At 26.6% G+C, this 14,332-nt stretch overlaps 3 protein-coding genes across 3 annotated transcripts; 2 read left to right on the top strand and 1 right to left on the bottom strand.

Annotated features, from left to right (window-relative positions):
- Positions 1–506: 506 nt before the first annotated feature.
- On the bottom strand, positions 507–1,405 carry LOC113366930 (glutamic acid-rich protein-like). Its single transcript, XM_026608572.1, has 4 exons — positions 1,270–1,405; positions 963–1,208; positions 621–860; positions 507–553 (listed from the first exon to the last, which is right to left on the bottom strand). Exons 1-4 carry the CDS (start codon positions 1,379–1,381, stop codon positions 507–509), a joined length of 645 nt encoding a protein of 214 aa, XP_026464357.1. The 5' UTR covers positions 1,382–1,405.
- Positions 1,406–4,444: 3,039 nt separating this feature from the next.
- On the top strand, positions 4,445–5,046 carry LOC113366274. The gene is made up of 2 exons (XM_026607855.1): positions 4,445–4,582; positions 4,659–5,046. Exons 1-2 carry the CDS (start codon positions 4,495–4,497, stop codon positions 5,042–5,044), a joined length of 474 nt encoding a protein of 157 aa, XP_026463640.1. The 5' UTR covers positions 4,445–4,494; the 3' UTR covers positions 5,045–5,046.
- Positions 5,047–7,543: 2,497 nt separating this feature from the next.
- LOC113366929 lies at positions 7,544–14,163 on the top strand. Its single transcript, XM_026608571.1, has 8 exons — positions 7,544–7,679; positions 8,025–8,264; positions 9,482–9,742; positions 11,413–11,853; positions 12,489–12,704; positions 12,924–13,427; positions 13,698–13,895; positions 13,967–14,163. The coding sequence occupies exons 1-8, from the start codon at positions 7,556–7,558 to the stop codon at positions 14,161–14,163; spliced, it is 2,181 nt and encodes a 726-aa protein (XP_026464356.1). The 5' UTR covers positions 7,544–7,555.
- The last annotated feature ends 169 nt before the right edge of the window (positions 14,164–14,332 follow it).

Below are 14,332 nucleotides of genomic sequence, written 5' to 3'. Positions count from 1 at the left end.
CAAATAAAAGACAAAGCAAAAGATAGAAAGTACAAAACTACTTTTAATAGGTTTTAAATAAAACTGTAATGTATATACTAAAGATCGATATTTTAATATCCTAAACAAATTTATTTTCATTCCGATTATCTTACTAGATACTAAGCAAACAACATAACAATATCATTTTGAAATTTGATAAATAGTATCATGTTTATTTATTTCAACAACAATCAGAACTACGTTTTCTTTAAGCTGCTTTTGTTGTACATTTTTAACTTAATAGTTTTGAAACTAAATCTCCAGATTTCATTTTTAAGTTTTTTTCATTCATAGTGAATATAATGATATTATAACATAACGTTAAGATATAGATTGTTTAATTAAAAAGTTTTATATAAAAACAGCTATTTTATTTTATATATATTTTGTTTTTTTTTTCAAATAAATTAGAATAAAAAAATAAAATTCTAAATTATACATATATATATATATATATAAATATAACTTTATTTTAAAGTTGAATGCTACTTAGGATTGTAGAATGGGATTGTTTTGTCGTTTTCCTCGAAATCTGAAAAATGATTATAATATAAATTTCAAATGATGTTGTTTATACTCAGAATATCACGATTATTTACCGTGAGAATTATCTTGTGTATGTTCTTCATCGTACCCTTCATGATCATTTTCATCATAATCTTGATCATAATATTCACCATTATCACCATCCTCCTCTTCTGTATGCTCTTCTGCTGCATCATCATAGTGCCCTATTTGATCATTTTGATCTTCATGAGCATCTTCTTCTACATGGTCCATATCTTGTGATACATGGGAGGTATGACCATCACTTTGATCATTTTCATGATGTTGATCATCTAGAGATTGTAAAGTTAATACATTTTTTTGCTTGCATAATTTTGTGCAATATATAGAATAAGGTCATCTAGAAGAAAATAACGACGGTTGGTAATGATTACCTTCGTGGCCTCCCGCTTTTTTGTACTTTTTATTTTCCCATTCCCGTCTGTAAGAATTTCTCGTATAATAACCACTTCCTTCACATTTGCATTCCATTTCATCAGAATCGCCCTTTTTAAAACACCAACCAACACCATATCCGATGTAAGCACAGTGTGTGTAGCATTGCCATTTAAACTCATCAGGAAACTTTTCAGATTTTTTTACACATTGGTCACTTGGTTCAATTGGTTCATTATTATAAGCTAATGATATTAAAAGTTACTTTTAGATGCTCATCGAATATTGTTAGTCCAAAATACTTACTTAGCAAATATTCATTGGTCCCATTTTCCCTGATCCATTTCGTGTTTGAACAAAATGAATATTCACAGAAATTTAGAATTAATAAAACAATTAAACTATATTTCTTAATCATCGTAAATAAATAATATTTTAATATAGCTAGATGAACAAATAAGCACTTGCATGCTATTTTGAGTGATATTTATAATTTTTCATTTCGTAACAATTTTTTAAGCGCGTGTTTTCAAAATTTTGTGTTTTCAGCAGTATTTTTAAGTTTGGCAATAACATAATAAATTGCAAAATGAGATTTTGAAATATTATCAAATAAATATATTGTTTTGAATAAATAATGTTTTAAAATATTAATTTAAGGCAATCAATTTAATTTCTAACATTTGTTTATTTATTAAATATAAATTCACAATCACTGTAGTATGCGAATATTATGCTTCGAAGATTATATGAAAAGACAATATTCCTATGATATAAAATATCATATTAGTATTTCTAAGAATTAGAAATAATAATTAAAAAACATAATCCGGCAAAATATTAAATCCTGTAAAACACCATTTTTAATTTCATATCATCTCGCTAATATTTTAAATATCTGTTTCAAAATATCTGTTCACAAATATTCAAAATATTATAATTTATGGCGAAAAATACATTTGAATATTTTGTCAGCAAGTTAAAAATAATTCACTGTCATTTATATGAGATTATATGATTTATATTCTGTATTTTTATAACACCCATATAAATATTTAAAAACAAATAGGAACATCGATGAGGGGATTGGGTATTATTAAAAATTAGACTAAATACTAAATGTAACACGTACTAAGTATTAAATATTTGTACCTAAAATTAAAATAAAGCTTTCAAATAGTATACTATTTTTGTTTCTAGCATAATTATTTCTCATATTAAGAGTGACAATTATAATGTAAGTTGATATATATTTTGAATAACTTTGATGCTGTATTTGTTATTAATATATTTAACATTTTTCGAAGCCAGCATTACGATTCTTCACTATATTTCGAATATGTGTTAGTCCGTGTTGACATTGATCTGACCAAAAATATGGATTACGGGATTATCAAGCAATTAAATGGCCAAAAGGTCAAATAAAATTTAATATATGATATGACCTTGGTTTTTAAATCAAAAGATAAATACACCACCAATGCAATATTCAAATGCATTGCAATGTCATTTCATTCCTCTAAAAGAAAGGTAACGCGGATTTAAAATGAAGTTCAAATATTTAAGTTTGGTGGTAATTTTTTATGTATGTTTTGAATATGTAAGTGGTGAAGCACAGTTAGTCAGACATAATGATGAGGATGATCTTCAACTAAGTAAGTTTAAATTAAAAGACAAAATAATTTGAATAAATTTTATATTGAAATGAAAATAAACATAAATGTGGTAAATTAATTATGCGTCCAATTTGTATAGCTTCACTAGACATAAGAGGAGGGTTCTACCGTAGGTTAGTGGTTAGATTTAGGTTTCCCAATCAGAAGTTCCAGATTCGATACCCAGCTTGAGTGGCATTAAGTCAAGTATTTCCATTCACTTTTACTTGGAAATATATAGATAGCAATATGTTTCCAAGTGCAAATAGCCTTTGCCCAGAATTATTTCATCAATAAAAAATTCTCAACTACTGCAGAAATTGTGAGAATATTTTCATCACATAGAGACAACCGTATGGGTTACCATCTAAAAAAGGCCTCGTCATTGAAGAAAACCCAACAGTTCAAAGGACTCATTTCTTAACTGGACTTGAGTGAGCTCTAGTTTAAAAATGTATATATCTGTCGGAAATCAAAACTATATGATAAGGATTAGTAGCAAGCATTAGTAATAGAAAAAATCATTATTTTAAGAAATTTTTTTTTTATAGATTAAAATTTTCTATCGCTAGAAATGATTTTTTTTTTCATTTTATTTTAGTGCTTGATGGCAAACAAGTAATGCCTGATAGCTCATGTAATTCATACATGAACTCCAGGACTCAAGAATACGTCCAATCCGCCTGCTACCTCCATTGTATCCTTACCGGATTTGGAGCAGGATCTTGCTCCGAGGATTCAACAAAATGCGAATGTTACGGGCAAGGACCCCCTGCTTATTACTCTGCTTCATATGCTTCCAAAGTAGAAAAATCGAGAACTGATACTAATACCCTTGAGAAAGATACTAGTTCAATGAATGTCGCAAACGAAATGAATACATTTTATGAAAACCAAAATCAGAGGCCCATGGATAATTATGTGGATGCTAATGATGCAAGCAATTATGTCAGTGACGATAACACTCAGGAAGAAGGTCATTTGACAAAAGAGGGATCTGTATTCGAAGCAACTACTGAATATTAAAAAACTTATCATATAGCTACCAAACAATTGCAATTGCAAAAAATTCTGGCACACTTACAAAAATGTACATTGTATTTTAAATTATTTTGGTGTATACAAAAATTTATTTAATCGCTTATTAATTTATATCTTAATTTATACCTAATCAAAGCTTCATTTAACATGTAATCTTCCACATTATAAAGCTATTGTAGCATACGTTTAATAAATTTATTTGTCGTATTCTTATTTAATGATATCAATTTTTATCTACCTTCCAGTAGTTTGATGTTTTTTATCTAATATTTCTGTAGTAATTATATTTATATGGAAAAAAATAAAAATATTATGATATCAATCAATTATTTTGGAAACATTTTATCATTGTTATATGATAAAAAATAAATGATCAAAAGAGTTCTTGGTTTTAATTTCCCAAAAATCTTAGCAAAAAAATAATACCAAATTTTAATTTTCAATACATTACATTAGTGATATGTGAAAAATTATCAAAAGAAATGTTGTTTTTTATTTATAAAATATTATAATAAAACTTGGAAATTATTTCCAAAATTTAAATTTGAGGGTTTTCTATTCGGTTAATTTAATTGCTCAAGAAAATTGCACAATTATTTGTATCGTTTGCTACAAAAACATATTTTGAAAATATAAACATCTGCCATAATAATAAATATATTTATAATTTAACAGTAACAGTACAGTAGGTCTTATAAGTATCAGTATTTTTTATCATATTTTAACTAAATAAATAAAGTAACCAAATAAATCACACTTCATTTTAATTAACAGATGTGACAAGTCTTATTTGAAAAAAAATATATAATAAATTAAATTTATTAGCCTTGCAAATATGTGGTACCTAATCTCACTTATACTTTTCTTAATAAGCAATGCAGAGTTAAGACCATTGGATGATAATGATATTTATCATGCAAAAGGTTATTATATGAATTAATATATGTTATTATGTATAAATCAATAATAATTAATTTAACACATGTTTACTATTTTAAGATATACATGATATCTTGCGGGTACTGGATCCAAGCTGCCACAATGAAATATTAAGACATCAGGATGTAACAAGTGGTTTATTTCAATGTCATATTACATGTTATAGGCAAGGGAATGGAGTATGCCGAAATGAATGCCAGTGCACATGGGAGAATAAAATTCTAGATCCAAATTCAAATACCATAAATAATCAAGTTCCAGGAAGCACTAAACACGAGAATAATAAAAAAAATAAAGAAAATAAAAAGAAACCAACGCCTACGAAACCGGTCCCCAAACCCAAACCCATTAGTGGCACAAACGTTGTAGAGTTAATTTTTTCTGATGAAGATAGGCTACCAGATCCTGAATATAACTCTGCAGAGTCTAAAGAAAGGAAGAAATAAAATAATAACATCGTTCTTCATACATAAAAATTTGAGTTTAAACTTTTCAAATAGAGAATAGCTTATAGTAATTATATGTAATTTGGATTGCTATTTGTTAATAATAAAAAAAACTTTACAAATAACAATAACAAAATTGTATTTTAATTATTTCGGATTATTAGTAATTTGACAACCTAGAATTTCTGTAAAAATACAATAATATATTATCATATTGTATAAATATCTTAATCAATTTTGTTCTCTTAATTATTTCTTTTTCTTCTAGTTCTTTTTGTTATTATTGCTCAAATTTTATCATCAGCATAAATATTAACTTGAATGTATATTTTTTTAATAGTGATCAGAACTAAAAGCCTATTATTTTTTGTGATAATACTTCTCAATTACGTAGCTTTTTAGAAAGCAACCCAAAATTTAGCTTGTATCTATTTAAAAATAGATATTTTACTATTAGAATACTGATGATTTCTAATTTCTAAGCCAAGCTGCATATTTGATGTATTTGTTTTCATGTACATCTTCAAAGGAAAACCGAACCTGGGACCTGCTTTTACCAAAGAGACACCTGTAAACCCCAAATATGCATATATTTTGCAAAAAGTTCTGTTTGTTTATTACTTTAGCTTGATAAACAACATATACGTATTGCATTTCCTAATACTTACAGTTTTTGTATGTGTTAATTTCAAAATAAATTGAAATGAAAACACAATGGATCAAAATTTAATCTTTATTGATCAAGTAAAATAAAAAATAAAAAGAAGCCAGATAAAACTATATGTACAGTTCCAATATATGCTTTTTTAAAATAACTTTTTTTTAAATTATTATGAAGTGGTTTTTATTTCTATTCATATTAAAACCTGCACTTGCAGGACACAATGGACTTGAAGTAACAGTTCATAAATTAAATGAAAATGGAGATTATAATTTGGGTAAGTTATTTTTTATTAAATATTTATTACATATGGAGTATACACATCAATCGTTCTTACGCAGGTTTTAATGGGCATCAATTCAAACTCAATCCTGATTGTAAAGAAGAACTCAGATATAAAGGTCTGAATTTTCATACATATCATTGTCATACCCATTGTTTGCTAATTGGTACATCAGGAGGTAGATGCAAAAAAATTAATGAGAAAGAAGCACAAGAAACTTGTAAATGTGATGATCGTCCTGGAAACTATGGGGATCCTTCATACCAACGAAAAATTCAATCAGAAAAGAAACAAAAATCTATTAGAGAAAATAAGAAGAATACGAAGAAAAAATATAATAACGATTACAAAAATATTAAAACAACGAATAATGGCAAAAATCCATATCAAAATCAAAATGAAAATCAAACAACCGAACCAAATCCAAAGAGTACAAAACGTGGTGTATCAAAAAATGAAAAAACTAAGAAAAATAGAATAAATAAGGAGAAACAAATTAAAACTATACCAGGAACTAATATTTTAGAGCTTATTGATTCCAACGAAAAGAAGATGGATGATCCACCGTATAACTCAGATGAGTCAATAGAAAAATAAAAAATATCACGTTATATAATTTCATAAAAATTATATAAAATATCATATAAAACCGAAAATACATGATTTGAATTTGTTATATGGTGGCAATGATCATCTAATCATTAGATTTTTAGTATTTTTAGTAACAGTGTTTAAAACATTAGATTCTAATGTTTTAAACACTGTTACTAAAATTTTTCTAAGTATTTATTTTCAGTTAGTGAATTTTTGCCTATATTAAATTTCAAATGCAGAAAATGATGCATAATGTATATTCACCACATATATAAATAAAACTGTATTAATAATTTATGTTAAATAAAATATTATGTGTGAAATATGTGTGATATGCTTGTCTTTTTATGAATTTTATGAACTAATTAAATCTACAATTGCGTCAATTTAACATTTTAGAGGTTCTAGACTGATTAACAGCATTATCGTCGAATTATTTAATGAATATATCGGCACGGCATTAAGCATTTAATATTTTATTTTGAAAAAAAATCGAAATCTCAAAATACACGACATAAATAATTCTTTATTATGTAGTTATATTCATTTCGATATTACAAAAACCAAAAAATTCCGCTATAAATAGGACAAAAAACTTCTGAAATAAATCAAATTATCATTGAGATTTTATTTTCTACAGTAAGATTTGATATTTTGGTTTAGGTTTCGAAATAAATTGTTATACCAAAATATTATTAAAAATATTTATGAGTAATATTGAAAATCAATCAGCGACTAGTACAAATTTGAAATTACTAACAAAATCTTTCTACATATTTCTACAAAACATGCGATCAATAGTTAGATATTCAAATTCTGTTTAATTTTCGACAATAGACTCACTTGCGATTTTGTAATATCTTTTGTATGCCAAATAAATATAGCAGGCATATCATATGTTTATCATAATTAGTTGAAATATTCCAATATCTTTTATAATACGAATTACAACATTTTTATAATCAAGTGAAAAATGTTCCAAAAAGATATATTTATCAAATTGTTTTATTTTTTAATATTAATGGGACTGATTTATAAATCGACTGCCACAGAAAATGTTCAGTTGTTTCGGGACCGATCTGGGCTGCCAATATTATGTAATATAATATATACTATGATTTATTTTTGCGATTATAGTAATTATGTATACATAATTAAAATAACACTGTTTGAGAAAGGGACAAATTTAGATTGATTTCCTGGCCAACTTTTTGGTCAAAAATTGTGTAAACTCACATATGTTGGGAAAATTAGAAATACATTTTAGAATTTATAAAATAATAAAAAATTTAATAATTTTGTTGGAAAATTAATATTTAACTTGAGTTAACTGTTTCTTTATAAATATAAAAATTACTGTCAAATCGACTAATAATATTTCAATATATAAGTTGTTAACTATTAAAAATTATTTTATCAATATTTCTTATAATAATTTTCAGTTGTCAACAACATCAGAATTGCTGCTGATACATCTTGTTATAAACAATCTGCTTACGGTATAGATTATTATAATTGGGCATGTCATTTTTGGTGTTATCGGGCTGGATTGCAATCTGGAGGTTGTAGAGGTGAAAATAATTGCAAATGTGAGATCGAATTTAATCAATTAAACAATCATCTTCCAAACACCAATGTTGGAAACAAGAAACGGCTTTGTATGAGGTGGAGGCTGTCTTCAGGCAATGAATATTACAGAGTTAGAGCATGAGAAAATATTTAAGTTAAAACAATTATATTATTTAAACTATATTTGTACGTGTAAACCTTTGTCAATGTAATGTAATTTTTATGAATTATATTTTTGCAAAACAATTACATGTTTTTAGAATTTAGACTACATCATTCACGTTTCGCATTAACGTCGTCAAACTGTTCTTAGAAATCATTCATCAGACTTGAATAATTCAAGTTTTTTTTTAAATGTTTAGTAGAAAATGTTCTGCCGATTAACAGGAAAATAATTAGTTGTAATAATATTACATACATTTTATGCAATATTGTGGAAAAAAGTATGTTTTGAATTCTCACAAAAAAATTTGGAAATTCACTTGTTATCGTACTCTAAATAAATATTGTGAAATCAAACTTTTTAAAAAATGCGTTTTATAGAAGTTGCAAAATTAATTAAATTTTTCACCATAGTTGAACGTATTATCAAAATATAATAATTTGGAAAATGTTTTTTATTATTAGTGCAAAATGAAGCTATATTTTATCATTTGTGTGTTTTTGATATTATATTCGGAAAATAGAGCAGTATTTGGTTCAGAAATACGGCAAAGTTTTGGTGAGGACAAGATAATAATATATACACACACACACACATATATATATATATATGTATGTATATATATATATATATATGATTTGAATATGAGGGGTTAATATTGATAATGCAGACTAAATATTTAAACAATTTTAAAATTTAAATTTATATCGGGATAATACTAATTCATGTTTCTACTTATTACTAAATAGTGTGTTCAATTTTAATTTTTTTTTAATTTGAAAATCTGCTTTATTTGACTTAAATACATACATTGATTTTTACATAAAGATACAAATTGTATACACCTATTCTGGGAATATCATTATACTATCATAATATAATATTGTTTGCATATATATATATATATATATATATATATAATTGTTTCAATTAGCTTATATAAGTATGAAAAGAGCTATTAAAAACATACTGCCATCAAGTGTAAAATGGTGTGTTCAATTTTTCAACAGTTTTACTAATTCAATTAGTTAGTAACAATCATCTAAATGCATTTTTTATTTAACTTACATCCAATAGAATGTCATTAGTAAGATTAAGATGAACCAATTCGCCTTGAATGAAAAAATAAAAATTGTAATAAATTATTATAATTTCTATCATTTATAGTAACAACAGATGATGGTGGCGAAATTCACCTTTGCCAAGGGACATTCGGCAATCAGTGCATTGACGCCTGTTCGAAAATATCGAAGTATCCGGCGCGTTGCGAAAATAATAAATGCATGTGCCATTTAGATGAAGATTGCAAATGGTATATTTTGAAATTTATTAGAGTTTTACAGTCTCCTCCGGATAATGAAAACGTGTATGGATTGTGCACCGACGGCATAGGTGACGGAGAATGTAATTACCGCTGCTCAATTACAGGTAATAAAAGAAATAGATATCTAAACTAACCGTAACGAAATGTACGAGAAATATTAAGTTTTTTCAAATAGATTATTATAAATATTGAAACATTGTCTAATATTTAGAAGAATTATATAAACTGAATTGCAAAGTTGAAATTATTTGTTTAAAGTATATTAGAACTTTAGTCAGAATTAAAAATAAAATCTGAATCATTTTCGATATACAAAAAAAATTGAAAAAAAATATTGGAACAAAATTTTTTTCCAAAATCAATTATTTTGTTAAAACAAGCAGAAAGTTCTTTGAATCATTTAAATCGGACGCTTAGTTCTCTCAAAAACTGCCATATTTTGCACATTCAGCTCTGTAGCTTCGAAATGGCTGGGCCTGCCTTTGCCAAAAACTAATAACCACTTTTCACAATCATTACTAATTGAATATTTTCTAGATCATTCAAATCGGATGCTCCGTTCTCTCAAAAACTCGATTTCTATTTTCTGCACTCTTTGCTCCTTATCTCCATTTTTTCTGAGGTATGCCAAAATGTTCAGAAACCTTCAAAACGTCGAGAAATGCAGAAATTTTCAATTTCGATTTTTGGACGATTACAATAACTTACCCTACGGGAAATTAATAAAGGAAAAACACTAGCATAGTTAGATATTAAGGAAATAGTATATTTTTTATTTTTGATTTGATAGAATTTATTTTGAAAGGTTACTCAATGAAAGCATTTCTTTTATGAATAAATTCTATTACAAGTCGTGACGTACAATTATTAATTTAAATATTAATAGTTAAAACAAATACTCATATAAATAATACTATGCACTTCTGAATAGCCTATAATAAAATTGAAAACAAAATTTAAAGAAATGGTGATACATAAAGGTGCATGGCATCGTGCCTTAAGGCAAATTGCTGGAACTTCTCGTACCGAAAACTAAATTTGCAAAACTTTGAAAAAATTGATTTTTGAGAAATTTTGATATATCGGAAAAAAAGGCTTTTGAAAAATTTGTTTTTTTTTGTATTTTAATTTTTTTTAAAAATTCTATAACATTTTTGTTAAGCAATCGCGCTACATACATTTTTTTGCGATTACTATCCCTAAGTATTAAGAGATATGATAAATTATAACTTGTTTAAAAATTTAAGTTTTGTTTCTACTTTATTTCATTCATCAAATATTTGTTTTAACTATTGCTTTATGTAGATAATATATGAATTCATGTTTGCATACCAATGTACATAAATATGAGTTTTTGTATATATTTGATCAAATAATGAAATCAGAAGATGTGGAATATGTCGAAATGCTCAGAGATTAAGAAAAACTAATTTTCAAAAATAAATAATTTTTTTCTGAAAATAAGTAAAATCATAATGCTCAGAAAATGGAGAAAACTAAAAACCAATTTTCAAAAATAATAGCGACCACAAAAAATAAATATTTTTTTCTGAAAATAAATTAAATCAATATCACAAAAAGTACTAATTTCTTGCTTATATTTATTAGTTTAATAAATTAGATCCTTAATTAAATATTTGGTTTCGGGGAGATAATTACCTACCAAAATATTTTATGTTTAAATAAATATAATTTAAAATAATATAAATTATCAAATTAAAATAAAATTTATTTTACGGCATTAATTTTACAAGCTACTCTTCCTCTTCTGCAGGATATAACAAAGGCGGTCAATGCGCAAATAACATTTGCAAATGCAACGCAGAAACCGATTTAGAAATCTTTACTAATAAGAAAGAAAACGAATTCTTAAATCAACTTTGTACAAATTCAAACGATTCTGGAAAGTGTGAAAAATATTGCAGAGGAACATGTTCATGCACAGGTACATGTCAGGATAAAAAATGTGTTTGCGGAGGGTGCACAAATGAAAAGGAGCAAAGGACCAAAGAAATTGAAAAAAATATTGAAGAAATTTGTCGGTCTGAAGAAAGAAAGAGTATTGATTGCAAATTGAAGTGCTTGCAATTGCATTTTACTGATGGGGAATGTAGGAAAAATGGGGGAACTACATTTTGTTCGTGCAAGCGCTTGGATGATAAATGGAGGAAGCTTAAGGAAAGAGATTATTATACTAAAGATAATAAGGAGAAAGGTGAATTTTATCTTTTTAAATCAATAATATTGAGAATACATTTTTAAATCCTAAACGGACTTAAATATAAATGATTTCTAAATGTACTATTGATTTCTTTGCATTACATCTGTCATTCCATTGAACAAGTGATTAAGTCGAATTTCAGCAAATATGACTTAAGTTGCGGTTTTAACTATTTCTCTGAAAATAGTTATTGCATTGAAATAGTGGAAAATTAACACTAATGAAGTACTTTATATTAAATGTAAACAAATAATTTCATAAACGCAATTTTGCGCGTGTGATGTAAGTTTGAATCTTACCATAAACCCTGCAAAATAGTGAAAATTGACTTAATCACTTGTATACTGGGATGACAGAAATGATACTATAATTTTTTAATTTTCATCATACAGATACGGATTTATGGTTTGAAGATCGCATCAATAAAACTGTGAGGATAGTTATTGCGATAGTGCTTGTTTTTTGAAACATCAATTTGGTGGAAAGTGTTTCAAAAGTCAATGCAAATGCCAAATTAAGCGAGCTGAAGAATCTTGGACTAAATATGAGGAAATAGTTACCAGAATTGGTAAAAACTTGAAATTACTCAATTTACTATAAAGTATACCATTTTTTATTTATCTCAATAGTTCATGAAGATACTACGGTATTAGAAAATTATCCACGAAAACCGACAGATTTAATTGAACGCTGTACTACAGAACGTGATAAAATTGATTGTAAAATTAAATGTAGAGGTTTAAAAAGAGATGATGGTATTTGCAATAAAAATGAATGCGTATGTCAGAGCACAGACAAAACCTGGAAAAGTTATAATGAACTATATAAGGAATATCACGAACGAGGTAAGTGATTAATATGTTGTAATTATTTTAACAACAATTAGCATATTTAATCATCAATTGAGTTAAATAATTACAGAAAACAATAACATATAAATAACTATATTTAATAAAAAACGAAAATATTTTTCCAGCACCATCAAAATACTTTTTACACATATTTCTAATATCATGCCATGGTTTCCTACTTTATTTTATTAATAACGAATTAATTTGTTTTAGAAATTTGGCATCACCAAGTATGTCGAATGGACCACGGTGAAGGAGATTGCAACTACAAATGCAGAGGTGTTGGATCTTCTGCTGGTAGATGCAATAGTGGTATTTGCCAATGCCTTTATGAGACTCAAACCTGGGTTGAACTTGATGAAACTATTGAACAGACCTACAGATATAATATATGTGATAAAACACAGAACGACCATTTATGCTTCAATTATTGTAGAAGACTAAGAAACACTGCTGGGAGTTGTAACATGGGTTATTGTACTTGTGACCATGAGGAAACTCGGTGGCCATTAGAAGAAACTGATATTTGTGAAAACAAAATCGCTGGGGATAAATTATGTGATTACGAGTGTAAAAAAGTCATGTATGATAGAGGACAATGTATAGAAGTTACAAACGGCATTAGGGAATGTAAATGTATAAAATCTGGAGCCCAAGAATGGAGCAAGTTCCAGGAATTGATAAGAAGAGAATACTACAGCGAAGAACAATACTGGGGTGAGTAAAGTTTGATTGAATTTAAATATTTTCATGAACTATTTTCAAAAGAGTAACATATTGTTTCCAACGCTAATGATTTTATAAGTGCACGAATTTAGGTCCAATGCTATTACGCTCCAAAAATTTTAACAATAAATTATTCTTTTTAAATTATTCAAAATCTTCTCTACTAAATGCAAAATTTGGGTGTGTTTATAGCCTAATATAATTATGTTAAATTTATTTTATGTTCTAATTTACATTTATTAAAATATTTGTATTTAATAGATATGATAAAAGAAGAAAATGAATTCGAAAATAATATTATAAATAGACCATGTACAAGTGAAACTGAATGTGCCATCGGTTGCATAAAACAAAGACAATTTGATGGCGTCTGCATACGCAACGTTTGCCAATGTAAAACTGCCCGCATTGAAGAAAAGTGGTATGAATACAGAAAGATTGTTACCGAAAGAAAAACATGTCAGTATAAATAATATTTATCAACGTAATATATACATTAATAATATCGATAAACCAATGCATATTTTTAGATTACAGAGAAGAAAGAATAGTTCAAATTGAAGAAACCATCTTCAAGCCAAACCAAAAATCTTGTTCGACTTCAATTGGTGACCTTTGCACAAAATTATGTAATAATGTAGGCAACAAATTTGGCAAATGTAATTCCGAATCACAAATGTGCAATGTTTATGTTCTAAAGATAAATCAACTTGGACTAATTATTTAGATATTGAAACACACACAAATAATGGTAAAAGTTGAACAATATTTAATTCAAATATACATTTTTATATTTATACATTAACAATTGTCTCTTGATAGTATTAGAATCTGAATTGGCAGTAATCTGATTGCTATGATAAATGCAGTGCATTACAATATGACGGAGATTGTAT

The sequence above is a fragment of the Ctenocephalides felis genome, unplaced genomic scaffold (assembly GCF_003426905.1).
Source record: "Ctenocephalides felis isolate EL2017-DRISC unplaced genomic scaffold, ASM342690v1 CF-g0.4_SCAFFOLD_01170, whole genome shotgun sequence".
Taxonomy (NCBI): domain Eukaryota; kingdom Metazoa; phylum Arthropoda; class Insecta; order Siphonaptera; family Pulicidae; genus Ctenocephalides; species Ctenocephalides felis.
Note: the sequence above shows the minus strand (reverse complement) of the source record. Positions and strands in the feature narration are given on the sequence as shown.